Here is a 19409-nt window from a genome sequence, read left to right as displayed (position 1 = left end):
ACACGCTATGGGTTGGGTATGGTCTGTGGATTTTTACACACGCTATGGGTTGGGTATGGTCTGTGGATTTAACACACGCTATGGGTTGGGCATGGTCTGTGGATTTAACACACGCTATGGGTTGGGCATGGTCTGTGGATTTAACACACGCGATGGGTTGGGCATGGTCTGTGGATTTAACACACGCTATGGGTTGGGCATGGTCTGTGGATTTAACACACACCAGGGATTGAGTATGGTCTGTGGATTTAACACACGCTATGGGTTGGGCATGGTCGGTGGATTTAACACACGCTATGGGTTGGGCATGGTCTGTGGATTTAACACACGCTATGGGTTGGGCATGGTCGGTGGATTTAACACACGCTTATTGGTTGGGCATGGTCTGTGGATTTAACACACGCTATGGGTTGGACATGGTCTGTGGATTTAACACACGCTATGGGTTGGGTATGATCTGTGGATTGAACACACGCTATGGGTTGGGTATGGTCTGTGGATTTTTACACACGCTATGGGTTGGGTATGGTCTGTGGATTTAACACACGCTATGGGTTGGGTATGGTCTGTGGATTTAACACACGCTATGGGTTGGGTATGGTCTGTGGATTTTTACACACGCTATGGGTTGGGTATGGTCTGTGGATTTAACACAAGCTATGGGTTGGGTATGGTCTGTGGATTTAACACACGCTATGGGTTGGACATGGTCTGTGGATTTAACACACGCTATGGGTTGGGTATGATCTGTGGATTGAACACACGCTATGGGTTGGGTATGGTCTGTGGATTTTTACACACGCTATGGGTTGGGTATGGTCTGTGGATTAACACACACTATGAGTTGGGTATGGTCTGTGGATTTAACACACGCTATGGGTTGGGTATGGTCTGTAGATTTTTACACACGCTATGGGTTGGGTATGGTCTGTGGATTTAACACACGCTGTGGGTTGGGTATGGTCTGTGGATTTAACACACGCTATGGGTTGGGTATGGTCTGTGGATTTAACACACGCTATGGGTTGGGTATGGTCTGTGGATTTTTACACACGCTATGGGTTGGGTATGGTCTGTGGATTTAACACAAGCTATGGGTTGGGTATGGTCTGTGGATTTAACACACGCTATGGGTTGGACATGGTCTGTGGATTTAACACACGCTATGGGTTGGGTATGATCTGTGGATTGAACACACGCTATGGGTTGGGTATGGTCTGTGGATTTTTACACACGCTATGGGTTGGGTATGGTCTGTGGATTAACACACACTATGAGTTGGGTATGGTCTGTGGATTTAACACACGCTATGGGTTGGGTATGGTCTGTAGATTTTTACACACGCTATGGGTTGGGTATGGTCTGTGGATTTAACACACGCTGTGGGTTGGGTATGGTCTGTGGATTTAACACACGCTATGGGTTGGGTATGGTCTGTGGATTTAACACACGCTATGGGTTGGGCATGGTCGGCGGATTGAACACAGGTCGGTGGATTTAACACACGCTATGGATTGGACATGGTCTGTGGATTTAACACACGCTATGGTTTGGGTATGGTCTGTGGATTTAACAAACGCTATGGTTTGGGTATGGTCTGTTGATTTAACACACGCTATGGGTTGGGCATGGTCTGTGGATTTAACAAACGCTATGGTTTGGGTATGGTCTGTGGATTTAACACATGCTATGGGTTGGGCATGGTCTGTGGATTGAACACAGGTCTGTAGATTTAACACGCTATGGATTGGACATGGTCTATAAATTTAACACACGCTATGGTTTGGGTATGGTCTGTGGATTTAACACAGGTCTGTAGATTTAACACACGCTATGGATTGGACATGGTCTGTGGATTTAACACACGCTATGGGTTGGGCATGGTCTGTGTATTGAACACAGGTCTGTAGATTTAACACACGCTATGGATTGGACATGGTCTGTGGATTTAACACACGCTATGGGTTGATCATGGTCGGTGGATTGAACACAGGTCTGTGGATTTAACACACGCAATGGATTGGACATGGTCTGTGGATTTAACACACTGCATGGGTTAACCATGGTCTGTGGATTGAACACACTTCATGGGTTGAGCATGGTCTGTGGTTTGAACACAGGCTGTAGGGTGGGTATGGTCTGTAGATGTAATATGCTTTGGGTTTAGCAGCGACTGTAAAAACACGATTTAAAACTATGTTTTATTCTACCAGGTAAGGCCTGCTGAGTTATATAGCTCTTTTTCAAAAGCCATCTGGACATAACTGATAGCTCAACGAAGCGGTGTATGTGGAAATTTATAGCACCCAAATACTAAAATTTAACACACATCTGGTTAACAAGTGGCATATGCTGCTGATAGGTTGACCAAGGCGACACCAGTAATTTGGTTGTTCTTGAAACCGTCTCCTATGTACTGGGTGAGGTTTAGCACTTGGCCAGTGCAGGACTTGCGCGGCTGGAAATCAGATTGTTCTGGAAAGAGTTGTTCCTCCAGTATAGGTGATTGCTGCTTCAAGATAAGTCTCTCAAAAAGTTTGAAGAGGTAGCAGAACAAGGACATTGGTCAGACGCTCTTAGGGTCAGATGGGTCTTTTCCTGGCTTTGGAAACGTGACAAGTCTTCCGTGTCTTGGGTATGAGCAAAGAAATTTAACATTCTCAAGAGCCAATCCCTTGTTTTTAGTGCAACATTCTTTAACTGTTCAGTGCAGATGTCCGAATGCCTGCTGCCTTGACAGTCTTTATACCCTTGATGGCTTCCAGTGCCAATAAAGACCGGTAAACTCTTTCCACTGCAGTTCATCCAGCATGAGCCTATGAGTCTTGCAAACATTAAAACTTTTCAACATATAACATTCACCATGTATATGCTTTCGGTAAAATGAAAACAAAAACTATTAAATAAATGAACTATTAACATTATCATGAAAACCAGCACTGTTCAATTACTCTGCATGACATTTTGCAAAGCACCAATGTTGTGGGTAACGGCTACAAATTGACAACTTTTATGACAAAGTTTATCTCACAAAATAATCAGGAAATAACATTTTAAAAACCATAATCAGTATAGATTATCACAATGTGATGTTATTTTGGAAATGGATAGTGTTATTTCGTAATTGCTTATGCCTATAAAGTAGAGAAAATGGCTATTATTCCCCACAAACTTTGTTACCAAAGCACATACTTTGCTTTTGAGGGGGGGGGGTCGACAATTTTCGGGAACCTTTTATATCAAATATTTACTCCCCAATTTCTTAACTCTTTAGACTTCTGCAAGCCTCTTATAATTTTGTTAGTGGAGAAATGGGCAAACGGCCCACCAGGCTTTCACAATAGCTGAGTATCTGTGTATGTATATGTAATGCTTCCACAGAGTACTTTTTCGCTCTTGTCTTGATAAATTGGCCGCAGACATGGCAAAATGCGTCTGCCGGATGCTTGCAGCCTCTTGATGCCATCTCAGAAAAATGCAGATATGTATCCACTTAGGCAGCTGGAACTAAACTGAACTGGTGGGCTTAAGGCCCCTGTATTTATACTATTTATATTACTGGAAAGTTCCAGAATGTTCTAGAAGTTACTACAAGTTTACTCAGCACTGAATCTATCTGGAATGTTCTGGAAAATAGGATAATTTCTAAATATCACTCTCCTGGTCACAAAAGCAAAGTTTGTGGGGAATAATAGCCATTTTCTGTACTTTTGAGGCATAAGCAATTAGGAAATAACACTCACTACCCAGGAACAAAAAAAATTGTGTTATTGCAGACCTTGAATCGTACGATGTACTAAAGTGTCCCCATACCCTGGACACCCTTGCAAGCACTATATTCCAGCTCGACTTCCCTGGCTTCCAACTGCCATGGGAACAACGGGGCAGCACATACCCGGACCCACACGAAGCACGCGAGTTGCAAACGCCCGATGCACAAGTTGCGAATCAGAGACTCTCCTGTGTGCAACTGCGGCTCCGAAATTAAAACCACGTAGCGCGTGAATTCGCACTGCCCCAAATATAAACGTGAGACTAGGCAATTTAATGGATGAATACGTTTACGGCAGAATCTTTAATATTTGGCCTTGATTGACCATAAGGAAGGAGATTCAGATATAATATTGAAATAAGTAATATTAAAATTTGCAGTATCCCTAGAATTTTGGCCTAGCTGGTCCCATCCATCAGCCCCTCTAACCCTGGCCTGACCCACTGTCCAGGACGCCCTTGATGGCCACAGGGGCCTGGAACCACACGCAGTCGTTCTCGCATGGCTGGCCGAGGGCCGTGCCCAGCGGCTCCTCCAGGCTGTTGCTAAACGCGACGACGACCCTCCTCCCGCGGTTGGGCAGCTTGTAGTTGAGCTTGGGATTGAACCAGTCGACGCCGCAGTCCCTGTGCGCCCACAGCAGCAGTGTGGCCGAGGTGACAGGCAGAGCGCGCGGCTCGCCAAACACATTCTGCACGAAGAGTGAGTGAAACACGTGGCGGCTGTAGCGAGCGTGGCACAGTGAATCGCCGCTGCCTCCCAGCGCCAGCTCGTGGAAGTCCAGCTCGTAGAGCTCAAGCGGCGACATGGGGCTCGGCCCTAGCAGGATGAGGACCCGGGGCACGTGCGACAGGGAGAAGAGCGTCTCCAGGTGGCCGCTCAGCTCGCGCAGGGCCGTCAGCATGCGTGCTTCTTGCCTTAACCTGGGGGGCACCTCTGCCTGCAGGGAAGAGGGGAGGGAGGCGTTCACACCAGGACGAAAGCCACGGTCTTCAGCCACCAACAGAACTGCTGCCCTGAGATGCAATTGCGGATATTATAAACATCACGTCCAGCATTATTACGTTGTGTCCCACATCAATATATCCACCTCTACCATCACCGTCACCACAAACTAGAGGCCGACCGAAATTCGGTTTGGGCGCCGAAAGTTGGCAAATGGCCTCTTTCGGCATAGTTTTGGTTTCGGCCGAAAGTAAATTTTTAACTTTCGGTCTGGTTTCGTTTTCGGTCGGCCTCTACCACAAACATCGCAACAGTCACCTGTCACACCATACTATCACCACCACTATATCCGGCACATATTATCCATCATCACATTCACCTCCACCATCACATTTAACATCAGCAGCAACATCGACTATCACCCCATCCAACATTAAACTGCCACCTCGCCACCATCGCCACATGTACGAGTCCTTAAGAGATGCTGTAGTTCAGCGACTGTACTCCATGGGTACAGCATCATCTAACACGTGAAGGACACCAGCCATAATGATAAAATGTATCTTTACTTTTTATAATCTCACTAGCTTGACTACCTGGCTGCGCCCGGGACGCCCGGCCGTCTTTGTCTCCCCAGTGGCGATGTTCACACACCACACCAGTTACTCGTTTGAGTCGACCTAGGGGAGGCCCAGGACCGGTTCAAATAATCGTGGTGGCCGTGAGCGGGAATCGAACTCGGGTCGCCGGGTTTGTAGTGCGGCGCGCTAACTGCTACACTACAATGCGTTACTCTTCCACACACACACAGACACACACAGACACACAAACACAGACAACGCTAACCACTACACTACAATGCGTTACGCTTCCACATGCGTGGGTCACGTGACAGAACTGAAATCACAGCTCACTTGCCGTGCAAAAAATAAATGCATTATTGAGCTCCCCAATCCCCCTCCGAAAAATAAGAAAGTGTATTTTTATAATTTTTGCATGGTGTACAGTCTGGAAAGTACCCACATGGCAAATTTCCAGTTTGTTGCATGTCGGGAAGTACGCTAAACATTTCGAACAGACACACAATCACAACTTTGCCTTTTATATATATGGAGATTTCTATTACTGTATAAACATCACCGAAATTATTAAAACCTTAATTTCATGTCGAATGTAGCCCGCTCGTGTCCACCCTTCGCGTCCACAGCCGCTCCGCCTCCACACACGACCCGGGGTCAGGTCTAAACCAATCGGTGACCTTGCGCCCACACACCGAAACCCAAATTGCTGAACCCTCAAAGCCTACACCCCTGCACACTCCACCCCTGCACACTCCACCCCTGCACACTCCACCCCTGAACACGCCACCCCTGCACACTCCACCCCTGAACACTCCACCCCTGCACACTCCATCCCTGAACACGCCACCCCTGCACACTCCACCCCTGAACACTCCACCCCTGCACACTCCACCCCTGAACACTCCACCCCTGAACACGCCAACCCTGCAGACTCCACCCCTGAACACTCCACCCCTGCACTCTCCACCCCTGAACACTCCACCCAGCACACTCCACCCCTGCAGACTCCACCCCTGAACACTCCACCCCTGCACACTCCACCCCTGAATACTCCACCTCTGAACACGCCACCCCTGCAGACTCCACCCCTGAACACTCCACCCTGCAGACTCCACCCCTGAACACTCCACCCTGCACACTCCACCCCTGAACACTCCACCCCTGAACACGCCACCCCTGCAGACTCCACCCCTGAACACTCCACCCTGCAGACTCCACCCCTGAACACTCCACCCTGCACACTCCACCCCTGAACACTCCACCCTGCATACTCCACCCCTGCACGCTCCACCCCTGAACACTCCACCCCTGCACACTCCACCCCTGAACACTCCACCCCTGCACACTCCACCCCTGAACACTCCACCCCTGCACACTCCACCCCTGAACACTCCACCCCTGAACACTCCACCCTGCACATTCCACCCCTGAACACTCCACCCCTGAACACTCCACTCCTGAAAACTCCACCCCTGAACACTCCATCCTGCACACTCCACCCCTGAACACTCCACCCCTGAACACCCCACCCCTGCACACTCCACCCCTGAACACTCCACCCTGCACACTCCACCTCTGCAGACTCCACCCCTGCAGACTCCACCCCTGAACACTCCACCCCTGAACACTCCACCCCTGAACACTCCACCCCTGCAGACTCCACCCCTGAACACTCCACCCTGCACACTCCACCCCTGAACACTCCACCCTGAACACTCCACCCCTGAACACTCCACCCCTGAACACTCCACCCTGCACACTCCACCCCTGAACACTCCACCCCTGAACACTCCACCCCCACCTCACCACTCCCCTCACCAGGTGGCTGTGGAAGTGCAGCAGCTGCGGGTAGGGAAGCGGCAGCTGACCGCGCTGGTACAGGGCGTGAGCGAAGATCTCCCAGACCAGGGCGCCAAGGCTCCGCTGGCTCACGGCGCCGCGCACCGTCACCTCGCAGCGCCGCGCCGACATCGCCGCCACTCTTCTCTCCTTCCTCCTCCTCTCCTTCCTCCTCCTCTCTCCTCTTCTTCCTCTTCTTCTCACTCCCCTCGCTCGCCCGGCTCCGCTGGCCCGTTAGTCGTCTCACAGTTAATAAACTGAACAGTTCAAAACGGCGTCACGTGGCCTACCCACCGGAAAAGGACACGACGGGAAGAAGGGGCGCGGCTTAGGTGAGGGGTTTGGTGAGGGAGGGGTTTGGTGAGGGGAGGGGTTTGGTGAGGGGAGGGGTTTGGTGAGGGGTTTGGTTAGGGGGGTTTGGTGAGGGGAGGGGTTTGGTGAGGGAGGGGTTTGGTGAGGGGAGGGGTTTGGTGAGGGGAGGGGTTGGTTAGGGGGGTTTGGTGAGGGGAGGGGTTTGGTGAGGGGAGGGGTTGGTTAGGGGGGTTTGGTGAGGGAGGGGTTTGGTGAGGGGTTGGTTAGGGGGGTTTGAGGGGTTTGGTGAGGGGAGGGGTTTGGTGAGGGGAGGGGTTTGGTGAGGGGAGGGGTTGGTTAGGGGGGTTTGGTGAGGGGTTTGGTGAGGGGTTGGTTAGGGGGGTTTGGTGAGGGAAGGGGTTTGGTGAGGGGTTTGGTTGGGGGTTGGGTGAGGGGAGGGGTTTGGTGAGGGGAGGGGTTGGTTGGGGGGGTTTGAGGGGGGTGGTGAGGGGAGGGGTTTGGTTGGGTGAGGGGAGGGGTTTGGTTGGGGGTTGGGTGAGGGGAGGGGTTTGGTGAGGGGAGGGGTTTGGTGAGGGGAGGGGTTGGTTGGGGGGGTTTTAGAGGGGTGGTGAGGGGAGGGGTTGGTTGGGGGGGTTTGAGGGGGGTGGTGAGAGGCGTTGCGTGGAGAGGTAAGGGGGAATTTCTATTTAAAGCTTTCGTGACTGCAGTAATTCATATTCTTAGCTCTTTCGGTAAAGTCACGTTGAAGGGAAACAATAAAATAATAAAATATATACAAAACAATAAAAATTCTCACGACGTTTCGACCATAACACAAACGGTCATCATCAGGTGTGAAAAGCAACGGCAAGAAACATTTGAAAGAAGTGTCGGTATTTATTTATTTCTAAACGGTGTTTTATTTCTTTTTAAAAAACCCAAAAAACCGTTAGCATCACGGGCAGCGATTTGGCAGTTTATTTAGAAGGACAAGTCCATCTATGTTCTGAAAAGAGGAGGGGGGAGACGAAAAATTAATGTTTGCTGTCTGAAAGAGCTGAGAATAGGTTAGCGGGAGTTGAGGGGAGGGATTGGTTGGGGGGGGTTGAGGGGGGTCGTCAATGTAAACATGACTCCTTGTAAAAAAATGTGTCAGTTTTGTTGCCAGATAAAAGGGTAAAAAAAACAATTATCATATTTTGTTACTGGCAAATGAGGTTTCCAATGGTGTAAATGCTTACCCCGAGCTCTCATACTCTGATGGTGCATTGTCTTTGAGTTGTGTGACGCCTTTTGGCATCTTCTGGTCCAACACCATGTGAGACGAGGCTCTGAAGAAAGCTGTCTCGGGTGTGGACCAATCAATTTCAAGGACTGTGCCACATACATTATCAGAGTTGTTGTTTTGTTGTTTGCGTTCCGACCGCAGGTATTGTGGTCAATGTAAACATGACTCCTTGTAAAAAAAGGTGTCAGTTTTGTTGCCAGATAAAAGGGTAAAAAAAAACAATGATCATATTTTGTTACTGGCAATTGAGGTTTCCAATGATGAGGTAAGGGGGAGTCGAGGGGAGGGGTTTGTGCATAGCCAGAGGGTCCTGCTAAGTTTTACTCATTACCAAACTCCTCCCTTCACCTCCCCTCCACTCCCTTCAATATTTTGATTTTTTTTCCCTGTATTTTCTGTTTGCACATGCACAAAGTCACTTTAAGATGTTTTCTTGTTCATGTTTTTTTGTTTGTTGCGGTTGCACCCGATTCAAGAGCCGAATGGCTCACAGGGCTATACAAAATAAATGAAAACTATGAAACTCTCCCAACCCCTCAAACCCCCTTACCCCTCCCCTCAAACCCCCCACCCCTCCAACCCTCCACCCCTCGCCCCACCTAATCAACCCCTCCCACCCAGCCAGGGTTGGTGAATCATCGCACGCGGACGTTGCGCAACTCCCTTCCCGTGGGTGTCGGCAGTGAGCCCGTGCCCTGGCTCGCAAGGAGGCGCTACTGCAGAGCCAAGCTGTGGGCTCCACGGGCCCCACCTGCATGGAAGGGCTTCTCCCCCCGTATGCTCGTTCCCTCCCAGATGTAAACGCTCATGAATTGGCCGATAACGCCTTCACCGGCTCAGCCTCTCGTCTGTGGTTCAGTTTCAGTCCAGTTTATTTTTTGGTATAGCCCTGTGAGCCATCTGGCTCTTGAATCGGGTGCAACCACAACATAAAAACACAAAACACGTGGTTCCTCCTCCCGCCCTCTCTCGGCAAGAGTGAATACTGCTCAGCGGCGCCTTACAAGTTGAAATGACTGTGGTATTAAAGGTCTCGAGTCGGTAAACAATCATAGTAATAAATATATGCGTTGTGGAAGGCGTTGACCGATGGGCTGGAGTTAGGGCATGCCTTTACAGGAGGTTAGGCTTGTGGTGAAAAGAGGACAGGGGTGATTGTTGTGAGGTCAGACCGAGTTTAGGGATGATTGTGGCGAGGTCATTTTATTACGCAGAATATCTTTCGCACCGTACGTCGCCAAGCGTGCTAATCGGAGGTGCTGGGGGAAAGACAATTGCGGTGAAGCGTTGAGGGGAGGTTAGATTGACGTGGGTCTGGCATTTGAGGTACGAAGGACTCGTCGCAATTTCTCAAGTGATTTATTTCTGCATTCCTGGCACTTGAGCTTTACTGAACAAAACAGAGGACGACACGCAGTCATAGAGCGTGGTGATCGATTAAAAATATATCCTGCTGCAATGAAAACACTGCCATTACGTTTAGTAGAGGCAGTGGTACAAAAACCACATCTGCTTACACCAAAGCCCAAACAAGTTTCAAACATAATCTTAGCTCTTTCGGTAAAGTCACGTTGAAGGGAAACAATAAAATAATAAAAATTATATAAAACAATAAAAATTCTCACGACGTTTCGACCATAACACAAACGGTCGTCATCAGGCGCGCCGGTTTGCATTAATTTATTTATTTTTAAACGGTGTATTTATTTACTTATAAAAAACCGTTAGCGCCACGCGCAGTGATTTGGCAGTTTATTTAGAAGGACTAGTCCATCTATGTTCTGAAAAGAGGAGGGGGGAAACGAAAAATTAATGTATGCTGTCTGAAAGCCACTGTAAGCGTGAACAATCAATTAAGACCTGAAATAGTTAATCAAATCTTTCCAATGATTGCTAAGCCATTTCAGGTCTTAATTGATTGTTCACGCTTACAGTGGCTTTCAGACAGCATACATTAATTTTTCGTCTCCCCCCTCCTCTTTTCAGAACATAGATGGACTCGTCCTTCTAAATAAACTGCCAAATCGCTGCGCGTGGCGCTGACGTTTTTTTATAAATAAATACACCGTTAAAAATAAATAAATGCAAACCGACGCACCTGATGACGACCGTTTGTGTTATGGTCGAAACGTCATGAGAATTTTTATTGTTTTATATATATTTTATTGTTTCCCTTCAATGTGACTTTACCGAAAGAGCTAAGAATATATATAACTCTTATACACAAAAACCTGGCAGGAAGCAAGTAAAAAAACTCTGCCTGGAGGAATTTGTGGCCAGAAGCCGTAACTGAAAGGGACTTTGAGGGCTTTGAGGCTGTGCCTATTGTGGAGGATATTGTCTCTCTGGGCAGGTCCATGGGCCTGGAGGTCAATGGTGATGATGATGTGGAGGAGTTAGTGGAGGAGCACAAGGAAGAGCTGCACCCACTGAGGAGCTGCGGCAGCTTGAGAGGGAGGAACACCAGGTGAAGATGGAGGCACTCTCTTCAGGCGAGGAGGAGATAGAGGAAGCCCCCACTTCACTGATTAAAGAAACGTGTGTAAAATGCATGGAAGTGCAAAGTGTTGCAAGAAAAATACCACCCCAATAAAGCTCTGACAAGGCCGTAAGAGTATTGTGTGGAATGACCAGACAATGTCACACTTCAGGAACGTTCTTAGAAGGCAAAAAAACAAACTTCAATGGACAGGCTTTTAGTAAAACTCAAACCTGGTGAGCCTCAACCAGGGCCGAGTCAAGAAAAAAGACATGAGATTTAAAAAAAATCCCCCAGAATTTCAGCTTCCTGAAGTTTTAATGGAAGGGGAATTCTCCTTCCAAAGAATAACATCTCCTCCTGCTCCTCCTCCTCACCACCATCCTCGTAGGCTATCAACTCCTCTCAGCGAGGTAAAGTGACGTTAAATTTTATTTTTATTTCAATTTATTTATGCATTTATTTTAATGTGTGTATGCATTTTAGTAATAAGTAGAGTCTATATTCTTAGCTCTTTCGGTAAAGTCACGTTGAAGGGAAACAATATATTGTTTTATATATATTATTATTGTTTCCCTTCAACGTGACTTTACCGAAAGAGCTAAGAATAAGAATTACTGCAGTCACGACATCTTTAAATCAAAAGTAGAGTCTACATTATATTATACAACTCCACTAATGTATAATATGCCATATAAAATATCATTTCTTACACTCTGGAACGGATTATTTCCTTTCACTTTATTTCTTTTGGGGAAAAATTGCGTTTGGTGTTCGTCATTTTGGGTATAAGTCCTCCTACCTTCTGGGACGATTTAACGACGCGTACCGAGGTACCACTGTACGTTGTTGTTATTATTATTAACAAGGCGTTATCGACTATTACATAACATCGCACTTTCCTCACCAAAACGCTCTAAAGCCATCTTCCAACTCGGTCGCGTCGATGTCATTCCGATTTGGATCGATAAAAGAAGCGATGAATACAGTATTAGTAGTACTGTAATAATTATCATTAATAACCACATCTTGTTATGCTCCAATTGATTTTCCAGCGCAAAAAAAGGCGGGAAAACCCCCAACAACAAAGTTAACGTCTAAAAGCTCGCAAGACGTTCATTATACTTGTAACTTTTAACATTTAAGACCTTAATTATTATAAAGATTTTGTTTATATCATTAAACAATCGACGATAACACCTCGGGCTCTCTAAGGCAGCCGCAGTCACTAATCACCGAGTGTTGTTTAATCGATGTCGGTGATGTAGAGTTCATTTTAAATGTAGAAAAGTTAATAATGTATATAAGTTAATAATAAATATAAGTTAATAATAAATAAAAGTTAATAATAAATACAAGTTAATAATAAATATAAGTTAATAATAAATACAAGTTAATAATAAATAAAAGTTAATAATAAATGTATAAAAGTGTTGTGGTGCTTACCAGCGTTGCCAAGTGCTACTGACGGAGTGAAGGCCCTCGAGGCGTGTCACGTGGTCTACAGGACCACGTGGGGGGGGGGTGGGGGAGTGGCCTTGAGGACGGCCCCCTCTTGGGGGGACCAATCGGTGGCCGCCTCGTGCGAAATGCGCGCGCGTGCGCGTGAGTGGGTGGGTGGGGGGGGAGGAGCGGTGGTCAGCGAGTCACCCCACGACCCCGGCCCACCCGAGTTCGATTCCTGCTCACGGACAACACCGTCAGTGACGATCATTCTGAACCGGTCCTGGGAGTCCCCTAGGTCGACTCGGCCTCAAATGAGCACCCTGGGTACCTGTGCGTAGTAAACGTCGCGACTGGGGAGACAAAGGCGGACGGGCGCGTGGCGTTGGCCACGGTGTGCCGTGTCGGCCTTAATAGGCGCTCGCTAACAATACCCCCGGTAGTCTGTCAGGGCTACACGGGGGATCTGTGTGTGTGTGTAAAGGCGCAGCCCCTGCAATTGCTTGCTCAGACCACTCACGGCTGGCGGAGGAGACTTTGACTGGAAGCTTCAATCACAACGTGCACTGTTTTTACCATGAAAAATCAGTATTATTGACTCGTGCGGTGGTGAGTCGTTTTGCTATTTGTGCACCACTGACAGCGCAGCATCACCACGTTATTTGCTCAAGCAGAAGGAACTCTTAAGAGAGGCCCTCTTAGTGGGTAAACTTAGCCTACTTCTCCACACGGGCCAGGTGCCTTGGGAGAGGTTGTGAGTGTCCACACTCTACCCCGACACACGCGGCCTGCTCCTGAGTGGAGGTCGTTGAGTGGGCGAGTGAGTGGGTGAGTGAGTGAGTGAGCGTGAGTGAGTGAGCGAGTGAGCGTGAGTGAGTGGGTGAATGAATGAGTGGGTGAGTGAGTGGGTGAGTGAGTGAACGGATGAGTGAGTGGGTGAGTGAGCGTGAGTGGGTGAGTGAGTGAACGGGTGAGTGAGTGGGTGAGTGAGTGGGTGAGTGAGCGTGAGCGAGTGAGTGTGATTGAGTGGGTGAATGAGTGGGTGAGTGAGTGGGTGTGAGTGGGTGAATGAGTGAGTGGGTGATTGAGTGGGTGAGTGATTGAGTGAGTGGGTGAGTGAGTGGGTGAGTGATTGAGTGTGAGTGAGTGGGTGAGTGAGTCACTGAGTGGGTGGGTGAGTGACTAGGTGGGTGAGTGACTGGGTGGGTGTGGGTGGATGGGTGGGCCAGTGGATGGGTGGGTGGGTGAGTGACTGAGTGGGTGGGTGAGTGAATGGGTGGGTGGGTGAGTGAGTGAGTGGCTGCGTGGATGATTGAGTGGGTGGGTGGTTGAGTGGGTGAGTGAGTGGGTGGGTGAGTGGATGATGGGTGAATGAGTAAGTGAGTGGCTGGTTGAGTGAGTGGGTGGTTGAGTGAGTGGTTGAGTGAGTGAGTGGGAGGTTGAGTGAGTGAGTGGTTGAGTGAGTGAGTGGTTGAGTGAGTGGGTGAGTGAGTGAGTGGGTAAGTGAGTGAGTGGGTGAGTGAGTGGGTGGGGTGGCTGAGTGAATGGGTGGATAGGTGGCTGAGTGAGTGGGTGAGTGAGTGAGTGGGTGAGTGGCTGAGTGAGTGGGTGAGTGAGTGGGTGTGTAAGTGGGTGAGTGGATGATGGGTGGGTGTCATAACCCTCCACCACCCGACACGGCCAATCAGCAAAAAAAGTGTCACGTTGACAAAAGACAAAATAGCTCACTACTTTAGCCCACCGGTGTGTTGAAGAGTGAATCCACAACATTTACACATTTTTTTTAATACGACGTTTCACTGGAAATTACATCCAGCATCATCGGGCATTAGAGGGGTTGTTTGTTATTGCTGTGCAGCGTGTCCTCGTGTGACTCTGGGGATAGGCATGGGATGCCCCCCGGTGCATATCCCTTTTTGTTATCAAAACCCCCATGATTTGGTGACTACAAATATATAAAAAAAGCAATAAGGTCCAAGGTTGTTAAAAATAAAATGTAAAAAACCCACCACCATTGAACAGCGAAAATAACAAACCAATCGCGGAGCACACCGTCCAGTGCTGCAGCAGTACCCGGGTGGCACACTGGGCAGCACCCGGGTGGCACCCTGGGCAGCACCCGGGTGGCACACTGGGTGGCACCCTGGTGGCACCCTGGGCAGCACCCGGGTGGCACACTGGTGGCACACTGGTGGCACACTGGTGGCACCCTGGGCAGCACCCGGGTGGCACACTGGTAGCACACTGGTGGCACACTGGTGGCACACTGGTGGCACACTGGGCAGCACCCGGGTGGCACACTGGTGGCACATTGGTGGCACACTGGGTGGTACCAGGGTGGCACACTGGTGGCACACCGGGTGGCACACTGGTGGCACACCGGGTGGCACCAGGGTGCCGCCTGTGTACAGCCAACTGAGCTGCTGTGTACCACTTTTTCAGAAGCGACCCGACCATCACAGACGACAGCTCAACTGAGTGGCGAAGCGTCGTCATCATCATCATCATCACGTGGACATTTATAGCGGCAGTCAAATACTCTAAACGGGTCATCGATGTTGATTCTAAATGTGGATTAGAAAAATCCACGCGACCATGGGGAGAGAGATGCAAATATACAGCAGCAGTAGGCGTCGGGGTCGAACCCACAACCTCCTGTAGACCAGGCGAGGTAGTTGTTGTATATGAGTCTTTTCCAAAATTGATATTAACAATAATATTTGCGTTATATATAATATTTTTTTTAACAAAAAAAATAATCAATAAAACCCGTAAGCCAGGCACACGAAAAACCAGATGTCGATCATAAACAGACCATTAAAAAATAAAGAAATAATAAAACTCTCGAGGCGAGGATGTTAGCAGCTATCTGCGAAGATCTCCAGATGAACAAGAGTTTGATGTGCCCTAAGGGAGGTCACACAGAGGGAAGCCCTCCGCAAGCCAGAAACGAGGACGCCCACGGGTTAAACCATATATATTTTTTTCCTTTGTCATTAAAACAACGGTTCAAATTTAAAATGCAATAACAAGAAAAAGCTAAAGTTAGCGGTCCTCGCGCTCACTCCAATCAAGACCAGGCCACAAGATACATCAGTGAATTATTATCCAATAATTAATTCGCTATCAAATGATTTTCACCTTTAATACTTTTACTGTTAAAACAAAGCTTGGAGACAAAATACCGAGTCACATCAAAGGTTATCGAGAAGGAATGAGAAGAACGGGCAAACTTACGAAAGAGTTTAAACAATATCCCAAGCAACCCCGACCACCTTTGTCTCTCTCACAGCACGGAGAAGCAGGAATTACACCTTATCACAAGGGGCCATCCGGAAAAGCCAGCCGGGTTTGATGAGGAGACACACCCCACCCCACAAACGGCAACAAGGCAAACAAAGTTTTAAAGAAAATTGCAATATAACATTAATAATAACGTGTTAACCTTAAACGATATTCCATTATAGAACCTTACAGAACCAAGGGATATGGATTCCAACAATCTGGAAACGGACCTCTTAAACTCAGGATGAAAATTATTTTTCTTTCTAATAACTCCATCATATCAATGCGAACCTCGGTAACCCGAGAGGGGTGTCGGGAGGACGCAGTTACAAACACGAGTCTTGGCGAACATGGGACCAAATTGTATTTGAGAAATATAAAGTCGAAAGTATAAAGAGATAGGTACTCCTGACCACCTTTGTCTCTCCCGAAGAGAGCGAGAGAGGAATTTCACGCCAGGGCAAACAGATCGCTATCGCAGGAACCATCTGTACACACACACGAACTCACACACACAGACCCCGCCCCCCCCCCCCCCCCCCTTTTCCACTGCGCAGAGAGAATTGTCTTTGAATATAACGGTCAGCCGCATTTTCAAAAGTCAGTGAAGTTAAGTCAAGAGTCAAGACAGATCAGCGAGTCAAGACGTCCACAGGACGAGCAGTCGCATGGAGCGGCTGGCTCCGAGCCTCGCTGAGTAGTGAGGATCACTGAGTTGCGATGTATCAACAAAAGTGAGTCATACAGCAGTGGAGGAAACCTGCTGTCAGCGAACCAGCACGGGCGCGTTCGCGCACTTCAACAGAGAGAGCACGTGCGACTCAACTCACTCAACTGAAGAAAAAGCTTGGCCAGCCGCCAACAAAGTAGTAGTGAATCAGCGCTGAGAGCGCTCGAGCATCTCCACAAAGAAAGCACGTGCAACGTGGCTCAACCAGCAGCGGAAAAGCACGAGCAGCCGCCAACAACTTCAGCAAACCAGTGACCAAGCGCGTGCGACTTGAGTCATACAGCAGAGGAGGAAACCTGTTGTCAGAGAGCTGCCAACAACCTCAACAAAGAGAGCGCGTGCGACTCGGCTCACTCAGCAGAAGAAAACTTGACCTGTCGCCCGCGAGCGCAGCGTCAGATACTACAGCAGCGGAAAGAGCGCGCACCAGCGCAGCTCATCCAGCAGTGGAGGAAACTGCTGTCAGCGAATCAGCACGGGCGCATTCGCGCATCTTCAAGGAGAAAGCGCGGCCAGCAACGCCAAGCAAGAGCGTGCAACAGCTCAGCCAGCAGTGGAGAGAAACTGCTATCAGCGAACCAGCACGGGCGCGTTCGCGCATCTTCAAGGAGAGGGAGCGCGCGCCACCAGCGTGCCATCAGCATCAGCACCAGCGCGTGCCAACAGCGCGCCACCAGCGTGCCACCAGCATCAGCACCAGTGCGCAAACAGCGTGCCACCAGCGTGCCACAGTGCGCAACTTCGCGTCACCAGCGCTGAGAGGGCAGCGGCTCCGCACTCAACACCCATCGGCGCGACGACGGCGAGCGTCATGCTGACTCATCCAGCCAGCGGTGGACAGAAACTGGCAGTCGTTCGTATGCCCCCCAGACTCTCCCCCCTCCTCACTCCCCCACCGCTACACAACGAACAAACATTTTTTTGACAAGGAAATCAACCTAGGCGTTTGCTCAACGCAAGAAATCAACAACGCTCCCATTAAACATACAAGACTCATGATAACTGCGTCAACTATTAGCTGATAACGAAAAACATCGCCACCCATTGAGTTACGTTGATGAGGCAATCAGAATTATTTCAGTCGAACGCTTTAATTGCATATTCGTTGATGAATCAATGAACGAACATCGCCGTGGTACTGTGCTGACGATTTCAAGCATAATAATGTCGCATATCAGAATGTGTTAAGGATTGGATACGAATCAAAGACCGAGTGCCGTGTTGTGTAATCATTCAAGAATACGAGTTTGCATATTATAAGGTTAAGGTTTTGATAGAATAGTTCGTTTGTTTTTAATCTCTCAACAACCGATCGATTGCGTTACGCGTCGGGAATTAACCACAGGTGCCGCTATCGAGGTGAAACAACGCAATCGTGATGGTATCATGTTAACGCTGTGTTGAAATTCCAACATCCCGAGATTGAGTTTTCATATTATCCAAAAATTAAAGTTAGCTAGAAAATAAAATTGATCAAAGCAGAAGGTTTGTGTGTGATTCTTCCTGAAATTCTGCATAATATTGTTCTGCGTATGAGATCTGAATCCTGGGGACCTATCATAAGCACACTATCACCACACATAATCCATAACAAACAATTCGTAATGTTCAATCAAGAGTAATCGTATCCTTATCGATAATACGGAATGAAAGAGCAGAGTCGAATCGACTCTCTCATTCACGCTCACAACGCCTGCGTCACTGCATACGATTAATTGCGTCATTCCAATTCATAACACAATCCTAGTCACCGAGGCTCGACCTGATAATCCATAACGACCTGCATTATCCTAACCACGCCCACTCGCATAAATTAATACGATTATCTCAAATCAGCATAATTTATGCGCATAATTACATTAATTAACATAATTTCGGATAAATTATGCAAATTTAAAATTTCATTTAATTTTCATTATTCTCATCAATTTTCATAACACCTATATATACAACACAGATACCATTAAAACATTAACCTTGTTTATATAAAGTGTTTTAGAAATGCTTGACAAGTTTCTTCACTTCCTGGGAAAACTGTTAGAAAGTTCACAGACCTTCAATAATGCACACCATACATTTCATCAATGTGGTATACTTTCATAAAACATATTTGAGCTTATTTCCATTCACATTAATGAATGGCATCTCGGCTTAAATAAAATTAACGTTATGCACACTTGAAGGTCAGAAGCTGTATTCCTGTATAATCATCTGTTTGAATGCAAAATGCAACCTATATGTTAACCTTATCCAGAAACACAAATCAAAGTGTCACCATTGTCAAATATACATTTGACGGCTCTCATCTGAGCTTGAGGGTGGAAATTATACATTTATTGGCAGGCACCGGTCTCTGCATAGGATGACTCTTCTATTCTATTTAGGATGTATAGCAAGGTTGGCTACGTACTGTGCGAAAGAATTTCAACATACACACATGAGGATTACAATAATCATGAGAATAACGCAAATGATTTTGTCCAGAATAGCCTCCTTGAGTCTCGAGATATTCGTGTCGAGAATACTGCCATTGGGATGCTGTGATGACGGTGATAGGCGCCTGCAAACGTGGGAGGAGGAGCGCCCGGAGAAGATTCCTGACCTTCACGCTTCAAGGTCGCCCCTTCATATTTCACCGTCACTCGTGGCCACGTAGCGAAGCGTTTTTCTGGATTTTGTTGTTATTCTGTCTCTCACTGTTCAAATAAACCTACCATTAAAATTATAGACTGATCATTTCTTTGTCATTGGGCTAA

The 19409-nt window shown here is 47.9% G+C and overlaps 1 protein-coding gene across 1 annotated transcript; it reads right to left on the bottom strand.

The window, feature by feature from the left end:
* Positions 1–2284: 2284 nt before the first annotated feature.
* On the bottom strand, positions 2285–12703 carry LOC142921730 (MAD2L1-binding protein-like). Its single transcript, XM_076063045.1, has 3 exons — positions 12642–12703; positions 7117–7423; positions 2285–4712 (listed from the first exon to the last, which is right to left on the bottom strand). The coding sequence occupies exons 2-3, from the start codon at positions 7267–7269 to the stop codon at positions 4197–4199; spliced, it is 669 nt and encodes a 222-aa protein (XP_075919160.1). The 5' UTR covers positions 7270–7423; positions 12642–12703; the 3' UTR covers positions 2285–4196.
* Positions 12704–19409: the final 6706 nt, after the last annotated feature.

Source organism: Petromyzon marinus, unplaced genomic scaffold (genome assembly GCF_048934315.1).
Source record: "Petromyzon marinus isolate PM22_M1 ecotype Great Lakes invasive population unplaced genomic scaffold, UKy_Petmar_22M1.pri1.0 PM_G_Scaffold_88, whole genome shotgun sequence".
Taxonomy (NCBI): Eukaryota; Metazoa; Chordata; class Hyperoartia; order Petromyzontiformes; family Petromyzontidae; genus Petromyzon; species Petromyzon marinus.
Note: the sequence above shows the minus strand (reverse complement) of the source record. Positions and strands in the feature narration are given on the sequence as shown.